At 37.6% G+C, this 15,491-nt stretch overlaps 1 protein-coding gene across 1 annotated transcript in view; it reads left to right on the top strand.

Annotated features, from left to right (window-relative positions):
* DYM (dymeclin) overlaps positions 1 to 15,491 on the top strand; it is a 403,419-nt gene that overhangs the window by 50,134 nt on the left and 337,794 nt on the right. Inside the window, exon 3 of the mRNA XM_007197218.3 lies at positions 11,829 to 11,881. Coding sequence (XP_007197280.1) covers positions 11,829 to 11,881 — 53 coding nt within the window. The remainder of the gene's footprint in view (positions 1 to 11,828; positions 11,882 to 15,491) is intronic.

The following is a 15,491-nucleotide window of genomic DNA, read 5'->3' on the forward strand; positions in this document are numbered from 1 at the left end:
ATAGATTATTTTTCTCTGTAGAGTAAACATTTTTTTTTAAGTCTGATTTTATGTGGAAACTTAAATTACTTCTACATTTAAGAATATGATAATAAGATTTTTTTTTTTTTAGGTTGCTCTACAACCATTTGGTAAGCTTCTTCTCTAAGATTATGTATTATTCAACCTCTTTTTTCTTTCTTTAATCCCTGAGGGCCAACACCATGGCCTGGCAGTTTCCATTGGTACCTCTTAATGTTACTTAAAAATTTGAAGTGTGGACACATGAAGAAGAATGAGACAGATGGGTTGACAGAAAAGAAAAGAGAAAGTTGAAAAAGAAAAAAAATGTTGGATGGTGGAAACTGCCTAAAGGACCACAAATAATTCCTTCTGGGGCTGTATGTTGGCTCCATGGTATAGGTCATTGGTCATCAATTAAGTTATCAGCCTAAGTATGCTGCTTCTGTGAACTCCCATGGTATTTTACTTGCCAACTGTAGCCTGTCTGACTTGTTACACCAGCTGACTAAAATACTGTAAATAACTCTTACATATATTTTTATGTGTGACAGTTATCAGGAATAGGTGTTAAGTTCATTAGATGACCCATTTTATATATTTATTTTGGTTGTGGACACTTGTATTCTTGAACTACAGGCTTCATATGAAATTAGCTTTTTTCCCCTACCAGCAAATGTTCTTTCTTGTTTATTTGTCAGTTTTGGAAAACCAGTTGCCATCTGACAGTGGTACTCTGTTGATGAATGAAGGAATGCGTGCTGTAACAGTGAGCTCTGGTCTTTTTATTTTCATACATGAACTAATGGCAGGGTCTCCTTGAGGTTGTGGTGGAGAGCAGATCTAACCATCAAGGCCAGGGTTGTTTTTCTTCTCTTCTGTCACCTCGTGAATCATGGCTCATGACATCTGGACACATTTTCTGCATAAATGGGTGATATAGTTGATCATCTCTTTTTATAATGAAAAATATTATCCACAGTTTTTTACTTCGTATTTGCTAATTTTTTTCTTTTTCTATCACAGTTGAACATTTCTGTATCCTCTTCACTATACCATTCTTCAAGTTAAGGCCAGAGTTGTTTGTCATGTCAGGGGATTGTAACACAGAGTTTAAATCCAAAGAAGTTGTAAACTCTCTGTACAGTGGTTTCTTGATATGCCCCACCATCCATGTTAGTTGATACAAAAATTGTCTGCCTGGTACAGTGAAAGAATTTAGATGGTGTTGAATAGAATTTGTTTTAAATTTACAGTGGCATGGTAATTTGCCAGTTAGATGTCACATCCTTTATGAATTCCTCTCTATAGGCAATTTTAAAGGGAAAAAAAATCTGTATTTGTCATGAAGGTTCTTATGCTTGCATACTGTCAACACATGCTTATCTGAATATAAAAATCATTGGATTTGGTGTCAAAAGATCTGGGTTTGTAATTTTGCAGATTTAGTAATATGTATGGGTTAAGCCACAGTTATGCATTTTGGTTTATGCATTTTGGTGGGAATGGTAATTGGTTAAATCTTTCTGGAATGTAATTTGCAGTATTCATCAGAACAGAAGTGTCACTGACCTAGCAATTCCACTTCTAGAGTTTATGTTAAGGAGATGATTGGACAAGTTCAGAGATGTATGTGTAAAGACATTGGTAGCAATGTTTATAACAGAAAATTGCTAACAATCTAAGTGTCCAGATGAATGAACAAACAAATAAAAATGGTGCATCTGCACACTGGAACAATATATAGTCATTAATAATGATTATGTGTTTATAGGTATGGAAAAATCCACAACATATTAAGTGGTTAAAGCCAGTTATAAAATCGTTCATATAGCATAATCTCATTGAAGCAAAATTGTGTTATATATATTAATTTTTAAAATGTGTATATTTATCTAATTCTTCTGTATAAGTTTTTATAGCTTTATTTTTATGTTTCTTTTTTTTAACTTGTTATTTTGAAATAATTATAGATTCACAGGATGTTGCGCACACACACACACACACACACACACACACGCACAAAGTAGTACAGGGGAGGTTCCTTGCATCCTTCCCTGTTTTCCCCAATGGTAACGTCTTGCGTAACTCTAATTCAGTACCAAAACCAGGAAATTGACATTGGTATAAGCCACAAAAGTTATTGAGATTTCAGCAGTTAGTTATACATGCACTCATTTGTGTGCACATGTATAGTTCTGTACAGTTTTATCACATGTGTAACCACCACCACAATCAAGATGCATAACTGTTTCATCCCAGCAAGGCTCCCTTGTGCTTTCCCTTCATAGCCACACCCATTCCCCATCTCTAAACCCTGGCAGCCAGTAATCAGTTTTCCATCTCTATAATTTTTTTATTTCAAGAAGGTTGTTTAAGTGGAATCATACAATATGTAACATTTTGAGATTGGCTCTTTCATTCAGCATAGTGTCTTTGAGATCTATTCAGGTCGTTCTGTGTATCATAGTTCATTCCTTTTTTTTTGCTGAGTAGTATTCTGTGTTGTGTGTATACTATAGTTTGTTTCTGTTTAAACACTGACTTATTGAAGGACATTTGGATTGTTTCCAGTTCTTGGCTGTTATGAATAAAGCTGCTATGAACATTTGTGTACAGGTTTTTGTGTGAATATAAGTTTTTATTTCTTTGAGATAAATGCTCAAGAGTTCAATGACTGGGTTATATGGTAAATGTTTAGTCCTATACAAAACTGCCAAAACTGTTTTCCAGAGTGGCTGTATCACTTTACATTCTCCCCAGTCATGTATGTGGTAACCAGTTTCTCTGCATCCTTGCCAGCATTTGATGTTGTCACTCTTTTTTATTTTAACAGTTCTGATTGGTGTGTAGTGTTTCCTCCTGGTGGTTTTAGTATGGTTCATTTTTACAATAATAAATAAAAATTATTTCCTTGTTTAAAAAAGAAAAATTACTTGGATTTAAGTTTCTTTTCTGCCAGTTATTAAATGTTACTTAATACTGAGAAGTTTTGCTAGGTGAATAAGGAATATTGATTTCCTTTGTAATCCACTAGTGTTATACTTCTACTGTAGTAACATATTAATGGAAATAAAATCAAAGCAGATCACCTACAGTTGTTTGACACAGCTGTTTTGATACTATTTCAAAATGTAAAACTACTTCAAATATTACTAAATTATGCCTTATACTTCCCCTCTGGGGGGAAGAAAGGTGAAGACTGGCAAATTACTTACAAGATGTATTAAGGAATAAATATATGCAAAGTTTGATAGTTTAACACTTGTGGATTTGTTTCACCTTGTTGTTGAGGGGTTAGGGAGCTCACATTTATTGAGCAGAGTGCTGAGCACTTTCCACACGTTGCTACGTAGTCCTTACAACTATCCTATCAGATGGTGGCATCCTTATATCCATTTACATATGAGGAAACTGAGCCGCTCAAATTAAGTATCTTGCCTAGTCATACCAATAGGAATGAGGAAGCTGGAATTTAAATATGTGGCTTTGGAATCTTTCCATTATATGGGAGCATATGTTGTCTTCAGTAACGGGAATGGTTGGAAATCCATGTGGGCAGTACGCAGGAATGAGTTTGTTAATTGATGGTAATGGTTAAATCGAGAGGGTAGTACACTTGGAGTATAAGAATTGAAAGTGACCAGTCTGTGAATCTAGTGGGAACAGAATCATCTATATTATTTCTGTTACTGTTTCTTACTAGTGTTCCAATTTGGTATATTATTTTAGTGGAATTAAACTAGAATTTTTTTTTTTTTTTGACCACGCCATGCACCATGTGGCATCTTAGTTCCCTGACCAGGGATCACACCTGTGCTCCCTGAATTGGGAGGGCAGAGTCCTAACCACTGGACTGCCAGGGAAGTCCCTAAACTAGAATTTTTAAAGATTATGTACTTGACTGTGTTCTGCGTTAGTAATAGTAGTTTATCCAAGTTTGCTGGCCCAACAGTTGGCAGCAGTGGTTAATTATAGTGGTGGTTGTATCTGGTTAGGCTTTATTATATGTACTACTAGAGGCATTATTATCGTTGTTGCTGTTCACATTGTCTTTTTTTTTTTTTGCTAAAAATTTGAAGATGATTGAAGACATTTAACCATTGTACACCTGGGGCACCTCGCTGCTCTGTGAAGAGTTCTGTTAGTGTGTCTATATATATATTATAATATTCCAGCTGGATTGTTGTTTTTTTAAAAATATTTATTTATTCTTTTGGTTGCATCGGGCCTTAGTTGCGGCAGGCGGGCTCCTTAGTTGCAGCACGTGGGCTCCTTTGTTGCAGCAGGCTGGCTCCTTAGTTGTGGCTCCAGGGCTCCTTAGTTGCAGCATGCATGTGGGATCTAGTTCCCTAACCAGGGATCAGACCCGGGCCCTCTGCATTGGGAGCGTGGAGTCTTATCCATTGCATCACCAGGGAAGTCCAGTTAGTGTATGTTTTTGATTTTTTTTTTAAATTTATTTTTGGCTGCATTGGGTCTTCGTTGCTGTGCGCGGACTTTCTCTAGTTCGGTGAGTGGGGGCTACTCTTCGTTGCAGTGCACAGGCTTCTCATTGCAGTGGCTTCTCTTGTTGCAGAGCACAGGCTCTAGGTGCGTGGGTTTCAGTAGTTGCAGCAGTCGGGCTCAGTAGTTGTGGCGCACGGGCTTAGTTGGTCCGTGGCATGTGGGATCTTCCCAGACCAGAGATCGAACCCGTGTCCTCTGCATTGGCAGGTGGATTCTTATCCACTGTGCCACCAGGGAAGTCCAGTTAGTGTATATTTTTGATTCTGTGCTTATTGGCTTCCTATTTTATGTAGGATAAAATCCAAATTCCTTTAAATGGCATTAAGGTTCTTCTCTCTTTTGCTCTATTTTACCTTGCAAGTCTTCTCTGCTACCTACACGTCCCAGTTACTTAACCTTGTCATGATGTATGTTGGCGCGCTCAGCAGAGGTGGCAGAGATGACATTGATTATTTGAGACATAACTTAGAAGTGATCCAGCTGTATTATTGGTATTCATTGGGGAATTTTGTTGTGGAAACTGTCACTGGAACATGTGGAGAGTGAGAGGTTGACGTTGATGTTCTCTCCCGAGGGAGAGTCTCTTCATGAAATCTAAGTAAGGAAGGGAATAGACTTAGGATATAGCCCAGAAATGGCCATGTAATGTATAAGAACTTCCCTATAGTTGTGAAAATCTTGATAACCACTTCCTTGCGGAATTATCTTCAGGGAAGCCCAATGAAGGTTCTTAAAACTGGAAAAATCCCTTAGACCAGTTTCAAATTTTCCAGTGTGTGTGTGTGAGAGCTTCTTGGGCATGGCTCTCCAGTCCCATAGGTCTCATTGTCCATCGGGGTGTCACCCGCAAAACTGAGATTCCTGTTCTGTGAATCCATCTGTTTATGTTGTTGCTGGCATGATAGCAGCTCTGCAAAGGAGGAGCCTGGTCTGCTGTCACATAGAAGGATTGCTTCAGACAGAGCCACACCGGGCCATTGGATCAATATGATTGTTTATCTAGAGTTTAGTTCCTTTAGCAGATGTTTGATTAAGAGATGACTAGTTTTAAGTATTTATCTCTAATCTCTCATTAATGACATTTTCCATATTGACCTGGCTGTGGAGTTTATGTATACAGGAAGTTTGAAGATCTCTGTGTGATATTAATTTATTTAATCTGTATTGGTATGAATATTTGCTGCCTTTTTGCCCCCCTTTTGTATGCCTCCAGTGCCCCAAATCTGCTTTCAGAAACAGCATTCGGTTTCTAATTGTAATTGTCTTGGAAACATTGGCATATTTTGCATTTCAGTTTTACTTTTATTTACTGCAAATGATGATTTGGTAGTTGCCTGCTACCAGAACATCTGAGTCCATTTGTTTAACTAAACAGTACTGTGCATAGATGCCTATAAACACGCGGCAGCAGTTACCAACCACCCCAGTTGCTTACCACCTCATTTCAGCTCTACATCAAGCAAATGGGAAAGATTATTCTTAAAATGTTCCGAAAAGTTTAGGAAATTGGAGGATGGAGGGATGGGAGGAAAGGAATTCTATTATAACAATCAGTGTGTTGCTTTTGGCAGGCGTGTGCCTGGCTGATTTCCTTTGTAGAAATAACACTGCAACAAACTGCGACAAACAGAGCTTTATGAATCCTTCATTTAATAGGTAATTGCCATGTGTTCTTCTTCTGACTGAGCCACTGTACCAGGCGTGGTGGGGGAAGGCACGGATGAATGAGACATTTTCTCTGTTCTCACGGAGGTTATAATCTGGATACTCAAGATGCTTCTGATCTGCAGTGGTGATTGCTGAGGAAGTGTGGTAGCTGTGGTGCTGTTTCAGATCATGGCCATATGTAGGGGACGCAGGCTTGAGGGGCCTAATTACAGAACGGTAGGTGCTGACTGGCTCACCACAAGCCGGAGCTTTCCAGCAGAGGTGGGATAGTTCCCAGCTTTTCCTGTCTCTTCATCCTTGAGTGACAAAGAAACCAGCCTGCTTCAAAAAGTTATATTATTTTACATTTAGAAACAAATAAGTGTCTTTAAAAATATTTTAATAAAAATTTAAACTGTGGGGCAGATGTTGCCTTGAAATCTGGAGAGTGTGAAGTGTTTCTTGAGGGATGGGGAAGGAGTTTTGTTCTCTGGTAATAAAGTGTCTGACAAAGGCTTTCATTGATTCAGTGCATTTTTATTAAGTGCCTGGTTTGTACCAGGCTGAGAATGCTGTGATGAGCAAGGAGCACACAATCAAGGGGGGCCACAGACATAACTTGGCAGTCTTGCTACCGGGTGCTCGGTTTCATGATCGGGTGCTGTTGGGACAGAAAGCAGGCTTCTTACCTGGTCTCTGGTGATCAGAGCTGGTTTCCTGGAGGAAATGGTGTCCAAACCAACCTCACTAATACATGTTGGGATTAATTCTTTTTTCAGGCTAATACTGTATTCAAAATAAATCAGAACCTTGTTTTTGTTTTGGGAACACTCAATACCTTTCTGTTGAGAACGAGTTGAGAAACTGAACTCCATACTCCAGCCATCTGGTATATTTTTCCAGGCTTGTAGTTGATCATTCTCCAGTGTTGATTAACCTCTGCTTCCCAGAACCTTCCAGGCTCTCTGTGACTGCCATGCCTTTGTGTACGCATTCCTTGTGTCTGGAAAGCCGTCCCTTTTTGTCTGCCCAACTGCCTTCTCTTCCTCCTTCAGGACAGACAATCACTTCCTCCAGGATGCCTTCCTTGAGTGCTAATAGAGTAGGTTGGGACAGGGCCGGGCTTGATCTGCGTACTTCCTCTGCACCAAATAGTGTGTCTGATTCTTCATTCCTCTGTGTAGCCTGGAGGCAGAGGCAGCATCTTTCACAGAGCCCAGCATGTCCTGGGCACCCAGTCAGTGTTTGTTGAACAAGCAAATTCCGAAACTTTGGAAGGTTATAGCCACATGTATATAATTGAAGCTCTTGGTTCCAGCTGGTTTTAAGAGAGTGTTATTGACTCAAGAAAGTAGAAGCACCAGTGAAACAGACTTCATGCATGTGGTCTAGTTATTAGCCTCATAAAACTCTTTACAGTCTTTTGCATTTTATATGTCTTTACTTTTATTTTTGCCCGAGTAACCCATAAACTGAGTAATTCATAGTTTTCACTTCTTGCCAACTACTAATGTATATTATTAAATCTGACCACAGTGATTTATTAATTAGAAGTCTTTTGGTTATTAACAAAAATCAATTTGATTTAGCATATGTCAGAAAGAGGGGCTTATGTGATGAAGAGAAAGGGCTGTCTCATAGAATCCCAGATGAGAAACACAGCTAGGCTTCAGGAAGAACTGGTCCCAAGAATTACAAGGCCAGCAGGAATCCTGAGTGTCCTTTTTGTTTATCTCTGCTGCTCAGTGGACAGAGGATGGCTTCCTGTAACCCTCAGCATGGCAGGCCAGTTCCAGCCATACGGAGAACCTGTCTTTCCATCTCAATTCCAAATTCCCCAAGACTCTGGCATAGCTTTTGTTAGATGCCTATCTCTGATCCATCAGCTATGGCCAGGGAGTGGGGGTCAGGCTGAACAAGCCTGTCTGCCTCTGCTCACCCCTGAGGAGTAGGTGGGAAGGTAGAAGAAAGGGAGGGGGAGGACAGTACACAGATCATATGAGGTCGGCAGACTCTCCAAAAATATCTAATACAGGGATAAAGACCAGGGACGTGCAAACAGTTGACTGTAGAATCATTTCTAGGTACTTTTGGCTAAAAAATTTTCAATCTTAGGAGAAACTTAAAGATTCTTTGGAAAAATATTTATCTTTTTGAATACGAATATAATTTGAGATTCTTAAGGTAATGGCATATTCACTGAAGTAATTAGTTTTAGCTTTGTGTATATGTACAATACTTCTTATACGTGATACTGTCTTCAATTGCTGGGAGACAAGTTCTAGAGTAGCTCTAATAGAAATAAAAGGTTAGATTGGAATGTATTTGAAGTTTTCTAGTAGCCGTGTTAAAAATGTAAAATAAAACAGGTGAAATTAATTTTAGCAGTATGTTTTATTTAGCTCAGTATATCCCAAATATTATAATTTCACGAACATAAAGATTAATAATGAAGTATTTTCTATTTTTAAAAAAATCTTTGAAATCTGGTATGTATTTTGTATTACAGTTCATCTCAGTTGGGACTGGCCACTTTTCAAGTGGTCAGCCACTACGTGTAGCTAGTGGTTACCATATTGGACAGCATAGTTCTAGAAATAGCTAAAGTAATCCATTTTCTTTCATGGTTTCTCTAAAATTTTCTTGTCAAAAGCATTGGTGCTTATGGATTGTTTTCTTTTAAAAGTATGCTTCAGCAGCAACAGCAGAGAACCCTGGGAGGTAGGGGTTTTTAAACTAGCCCTTGAAAGAGTTGCCCATTTGGAGGATTTGCTATGTGCCATGTGTATTGGCAGAAAAGAACAAAATTTTTAAACCAGTCACCAGGCTGTAAAGCTGGTTCTTGTTCTTCCTAGACTGCTGATTCCTGGAATGTTACTTAAACTCCTCGGAAGCCTCAGTTTGCTTATCTATTAAAATAGGGTTTATAATTGTTCTGCTCATTAGAAGAGGTTCTCATGTGCTAATAAATTTGAAAGTGCTTTGAAAAACTTTTAAAGGGTTACACAAATGTAAAGCATTATTTTAATTTATTAACTGGGAAAAAAGCACTGCATTTTGGAATCAATAGTAGCTCATTTATTGAGGTTTTACTTTGTGCCAGGCACTGTTCTAAGTGCCTTATACATGTTACATAATTTAATAACAACACCTTTTGAAACAGGTACTGTGTTTATCATCTCTGTTTTATGTATGAGAAAACTAAAAGAAGGTTAAACGATCCCTAGGTTATATAGCTAGTAACTAGTTGAATTGGAATTGGAATGCACTTTTTTTTCCTAAATTGTGGCAAAATGCACACAACATAAAATTTATCATTTTAGCCATTTCTAAGTGTTTACTTCTGTAGTATTAAGTAAATACATTCACATTGGTTTTTTTTTCTTTTAATAAATTTATTTATTTATTTATTTTTGGCTGTGTTGGGTCTTCGCTGCTGCACGTGGGCTTTCGCTAGTTGCGGTGAGTGGGGGCCACTCTTCGTTGCGGTGCGCGGGCTTCTCATTGCGGTGGCTTCTCTTGTTGCGGAGCACGGACTCTAGGCGTGTGGGCTTCAGTAGTTGTGGGGCACGGGCTTAGTTGTTCCATGGCATGTGGGATCTTCCCGGACCAGGGCTCGAACCTGTGTCCCCTGCATTGGCAGGCGGATTCTTAACCACTGTGCCACCAGGGAAGTCCTACATTCACATTGCTGTTTTAATTATCTCCATCGTCCATCTCCAGAACTTTTCATCTTCCCCAACTGAAACTCCATACTCATCACATACTAACTTGCTGTCCCTCCCCCATCCCCCCACCTCCCTATTCCCAACCACACCAATAGCAACCACCATTCTACTTTGTCTCTATGCATTTGACTACTCTAAGAACCTTATAGGGGCTTCCCCGGTGGCGCAGTGGTTGAGAATCCACCTGCTGGTGCAGGGGATGCGGGTTCGAGCCCTGGTCTGGGAGGATCCCACATGCCACGGAGCAGCTGGGCCCGTGAGCCACAACTACTGAGCCTGCGTGTCTGGAGCCTGTGCTCCGCAACGGGAGAGGCCGCGATAGTGAGAGGCCCACGCACCGCGATGAAGAGTGGCCCCCGCTTGCCACAGCTGGAGAAAGCCCTCGCACAGAAACGAAGACCCTAACACAGCCAAAATAAATAAATAAATAAATAAATAATAACTTAAAAGGTGCTAATAATTAAAAAAAAAAAAAAGAACCTTATATACGTGGACTCATACAGTATTTGTGTTTTTGCGACTGGCTTATTTCACTTAGCATAATGTCTTCAAGGTTCATCCACGTTGTAGCATGTGTCAGAACTTTTCCTTTTTAAGTCTGAATAATATTCCATTGTATGTATGTACCACATTTTTTGCCATCATTCATCCATTGATGGACACTGGTTGCTTCCGCCTTTTGGCTATTGTGAGTAATGCTGCCGTGAATGTGGGTGTACAAATATCAGTCCTTTTGGGTATATGTATACCGAGAAGTGGAATTGCTGGATCATATGATAATTCTATTTTTGATATTTTGAAAAGTTGCCATACTGTTTTTCACAGCACTTGCTCTGCTTTACACACCCATGTAAATGCACGAGGGTCCCAGTTTCTCTACATCCCCTCCAACACTATTTTTCCTTTTCCCTTCCCTCCCCTCCTCTTCCCTCCCCTCCCCTTCTTTTTTTTTTTAATAATACCATCCTAATGGTGTGAAGTAGTATTCACTGTGGTTTTGATTCGCGTTTCCCTAATGACTAGTGATGTTGAACATCTTTTCATATACCTGTTGGCCGTTTTTATGTCTTTGGAGAAATGTCTATCTGAATCCTTTGCAGATTTTTAAACTGGGTTGTTTGGGTTTTTTTGTTGTTGTTGAGTCAGAGTTTTTAAAAAATATATCCTGGCTATTAGTGCCTTATGAGGTATATGATTTGCAAACATTTTCTCCCATTCTGTTGGGTTGACTTTTCACCCTCTTGGTAGTATCCCTTGATGTGCAAAAGTTTTAAATTTTGATTAAGTCCAATTTATTTATGTTTTCTTTTGATGCCTGTGTTTTTGGTGTCATATGTAAGAAATTACTGCTGGATCCGCTGTCCTGTAGCTTCCCCAGTTTTTAAATCTAAGAGTTGTATGTCTTTCTTTCCTGTCTGTTTGTCAATTTGCATTGGCTTCTGTTTTTCTGTATATTTATAAATTATTGAAGCTTATGTCTGTGTTTTCTCTCTTTTCTTGCCTTGTTTCTTTTTTGTTGTTGTTGAACTATTTGAAAGTATTATAGAAAAATAATGGCATTTTTCTAAATAACTATAATCCTGTGATCAGTACTTCCTTGGAAATGGGCACATGAGGCCCCTGCCTTGTGCTCTGTGTTTGAAAATACCTTTCTCGAATTTTTCTAAGTCCCTCCAGCCCCACCTCTCCTCCCCGCCTCAATACCTAAAAGGCAAGGTGCCCCAAGTGCTTTTCTTTAGGAGTCTCATGTTGAGAATTATAGTAAATTTTCTAATTACATTGAGAATAGAAGCTTTATTTTGCTGATATTATTGTTTACCACTGTACACCTTATTTTCCTTCTAAATTGTCTTTCTTGTCTTTATTTTTATGTATTCCTTTAACTGGTTAGTATGTACATAGTTAATGTTATAGTTATTAATTACCTTTCTTCTCATTTTCCAGTACCGAGTTGAAGCTCTTGGAGGAGGCAACCATTTCAGTCTGCAGGTCTTTAGGTAAGGAGGAAAAATGAATGTGTTTGTGTGTGTGTGTGTGTGTGTGTCTGTGTGTAATGTGTATATATATGTATGTGTGTGGAGACAGTTATTTCAAAATTTGTTACAGATTTTGCTGGTGCAATGTGAATTGAATTAATGAAGTGATATATTTTTGTTAATGATGATAATTATAGTTGTACTAATAATTATATTCTTGGTGCTCATTGATGCCTCTAGAGGTTCTCATTCAGTTAACAGCAATGAGACACATGCTTGGTTTATTTGCAGTAGTGGTAACGGACTCCACTAAGCCATAGAGCTTATTCTTTTTACAAATTTTGAAATACTGAGAAAAACCCAAAATATTCTTTGTTTTGTAGTTGCATGTATAGTTCCTAGAGAATATGGATCATTCATGCTTTGCTTTGCCAACTGCGCATACTATATATGCTGTTGCTGGCTGTGTTAACTAGAATAATTATCACTCATTAATAGGAAAATATATTAGGAATCTTCTCAAATTAGTAATAACAACTTGGTGTTATGGTAAAGTGCATGGGCTCTGTTACTTACTAGCTGAGCTTTAATTTCCTCATCTAAATTGCAGGATTCTCATGAGGAAGAAGTCAGATAACATATGAAACATCCAGTATAGTGCCTAGCATCTCGTTATTATTCATTATTTATGTCAACGAATGTTACCTTTTTTTGGACCTCATTTCTCAAATACTTTACTTTCAAATTGGTAGCAGTTGGAAAGAAATGTATGTTTTAAAAAATGTGAATGATTATACTTACATTTCATTGTTGCTTTGAAAATTAGAGATAACGTATCTGTGAAACAACTGGTGGACAGGAGCTTAATAAGTGATGACGAGCTTGTTTTTAAATCAAGCTTATGGATATGCTCCATGTAAGCTATGTGGTTAACTCCCATACAAGTTACTCTGCCAAAAACAGTCTTTGATGAAATATTTTTGCTTTTAAAAACAAATTATGTTGGTAATGATAGAGGTGGTATTATAATAGTTGCCTTGAATTTTGTCTGCAGTTATAACCATAGATTTGAGGATTTTGCGCTAAATAGAGCTGACTTTCAAAAACCTATATGACAGTTTGCTGAAAATTAATTTTATGTAACAGTGATATTAATGCAATTATTATGATGATGGTTTTTAACGTGACCTTGGGGTTTTACAAAAATAACATTTTAAAATTGGGAGTAATAGTTACTTATTAATACAATGTGGAAAGCATACTAAAATGTAAAAAAGGCAGTAATTGCTCATATTCCACAACCCTGACATAGCTATTGGTAATATTTTGCCTTCTGTTATTTATTCTTTGGATATACACTTACATGCATATTAAATACACATACTCAATTATTTTAATCTGTGTTTTTCACTTGATATTATGTATCTAAGTGTGTCATTCTATATTTAAAACTACTTTGGAGAATAGCAAAAAAATATATATATACACTTAATTCCCCAAATTCTAACAATATAGTAGTATAGTTAAAATTAAAGTCTTCCCATATTAAACAGTGCAAGAAATCACTGCTAATCTTTTGTGATAAGATCAAAATTTTATCAGTATTCTGTGTGTATTGATTTATATGCACAATTTTATGTAAGTGGTATTATTTCTATGTTGTTTTCACTTAGCAGTATTCAGGAACTTCTTTCCACATTAATAGATATAAATGTCTATCAATATTAAGGGCTATGTGGGTATGTAACAATTCTCTCTCTCTCTTTTTTTTTTTTGGTCTGAAAATGTTTTCATTTTTCCTTCGCTTTTGGAGGATATGTTTGCTGGGTGTAGAATTCTAGGTTGGCATTAATTTCTTTCCATACTTTAAATATACCATTCTGTTATTTTTCTGGTTACTCTCATTTTTGTTGAGATTAAAGCTGTCAAAAAAAAAAAAAGCTGTCAATGTTAGTGTTGTTCCTTTGAAAACAATGGAGTTTTTTTCTTCTGGATGCTTTTAAGTTTTTCTTTTTTGTCCTTTGGTTTTCAACATCTTAGAATATGCTGAGGAGTATTTTTCCTTCCTTCTCTCCTTCCTTCCTTTTTTCTCTCCTTCCTTCCTTTCTTCTTTCCTTCCTCCCTCCTTTCTTCCCTTTCCTCCCTCCCTCCCTGCTTGAGGTTTGTAGAGCTTGTTAAATCTGTGGGTTGATGTCTTTCATCAGTTTTGGAAAATTCTCAGCCGTTATCCATTTATACATTGTTTCTGTCCTATTCTGTCTCTCCTCTCCTTCTAGGGTCTCTGTTATATTTGTGTTAACATTTTCATTGTGTTGCATAGGCTTGTTAGGCTCTCTCTCTCTCTCTTTTTTTTTTTTTTTTTTTTGTATTTTACTTTCTTTTTTACTTTGTCTCTGACCTTCCGTAGGATATTTTTTTATTAATCTGGCTTTAGTTTACTAATCTTTTTTCTGGTAAACACATCTATTGAGATTTTTAAAATAAAATTTTAATTTCAGAATAGCTTTAGATTTATAGAAAAGTTGCAAAGCTATGTAGAGAGTTCCCATATAACCCTCATCAGTTTCCTCTGTTGTCAACATCTTACATTAATATGGTACATTTGTCACACTAAGGAATCAACATTGGTACATTACTATTAACTAAACTTGACCCTTTATTCAGATTTCACTAGTTTTCCCAAATGTCCTCTTGGACTTCTTTCTGTTCCAGGATACTACATTACGTTTAGTCATTAAGTCTCCTTAACCTCCTCTTGTCTCAGATTTTCCTCAATTTTAATGACTTTCATAGTTTTGAGGAATACTGGTAGAGTATTTACAGAATGTCCCTCAGTTCGTTTGATGTTATTCTCATGGCTAGGTGGGAGTTATGGGTTTGTAGGTGGAAGATCACAGAGGTGACATGCTGTTCTCAACACATTATATCAGGGATACATGCTATTAACATGAGTTTCACTGATGATGTTGACCTTGATTATGTGGCCAGGGTTGTTTTTGTCCATTTTCTCCACTGTAAAGTTGTGCCCCTGCCCTGCTGTTGCCTTCATTTTGAAGGAGAGTTTTTCTGGATACAGAATTCTTAGTTGGCATTTATTTTCTCATATATCATTCTGTTGCCTTCTGATAAGTCATTTTTTTGTTACTGCTGTCAAGATTTTGTCCTTGCCTTTACAAAATTTTAAAATTTATTCTTTATTCTGCTTGGGGTTTGTTGATGTTCTTGGATACGTAGATTAATGTTTTTCATAAATTTGGGGATGTTTGTGGCCATTATTTATGTTGGGCTTTTTATATTATCTTTATTGCTTTTTTCCATAAATCTGCACATGAGGTTCTCAGGGTCCAAACAGATTTCTTATTAAGTATCTCACAGTGAATTTTAAGTGCATTTCCCCCACTTTTTCCTAGTTCTTACCTGCTAGGATAGTGCTATGAGAGGCAGGTCAGTTGTTTTATGTGAGGAGGTGAGGTTTGCTCTGTGTTTGGCTTGTTTAATTCTTACCAGTTGTTTTCTGGGACTTGTCGCCTCTGAATCTGTATAGCAAGGTATTGGGTGGGACGATTAACGTAAGTTTTCTGGTTGGAGTAGACAAAAGTACTTTCAGGCAGTTAGGCTTGCTAATGATCCA

The sequence above is a fragment of the Balaenoptera acutorostrata genome, chromosome 13 (genome assembly GCF_949987535.1).
Source record: "Balaenoptera acutorostrata chromosome 13, mBalAcu1.1, whole genome shotgun sequence".
Classification (NCBI taxonomy): domain Eukaryota; kingdom Metazoa; phylum Chordata; class Mammalia; order Artiodactyla; family Balaenopteridae; genus Balaenoptera; species Balaenoptera acutorostrata.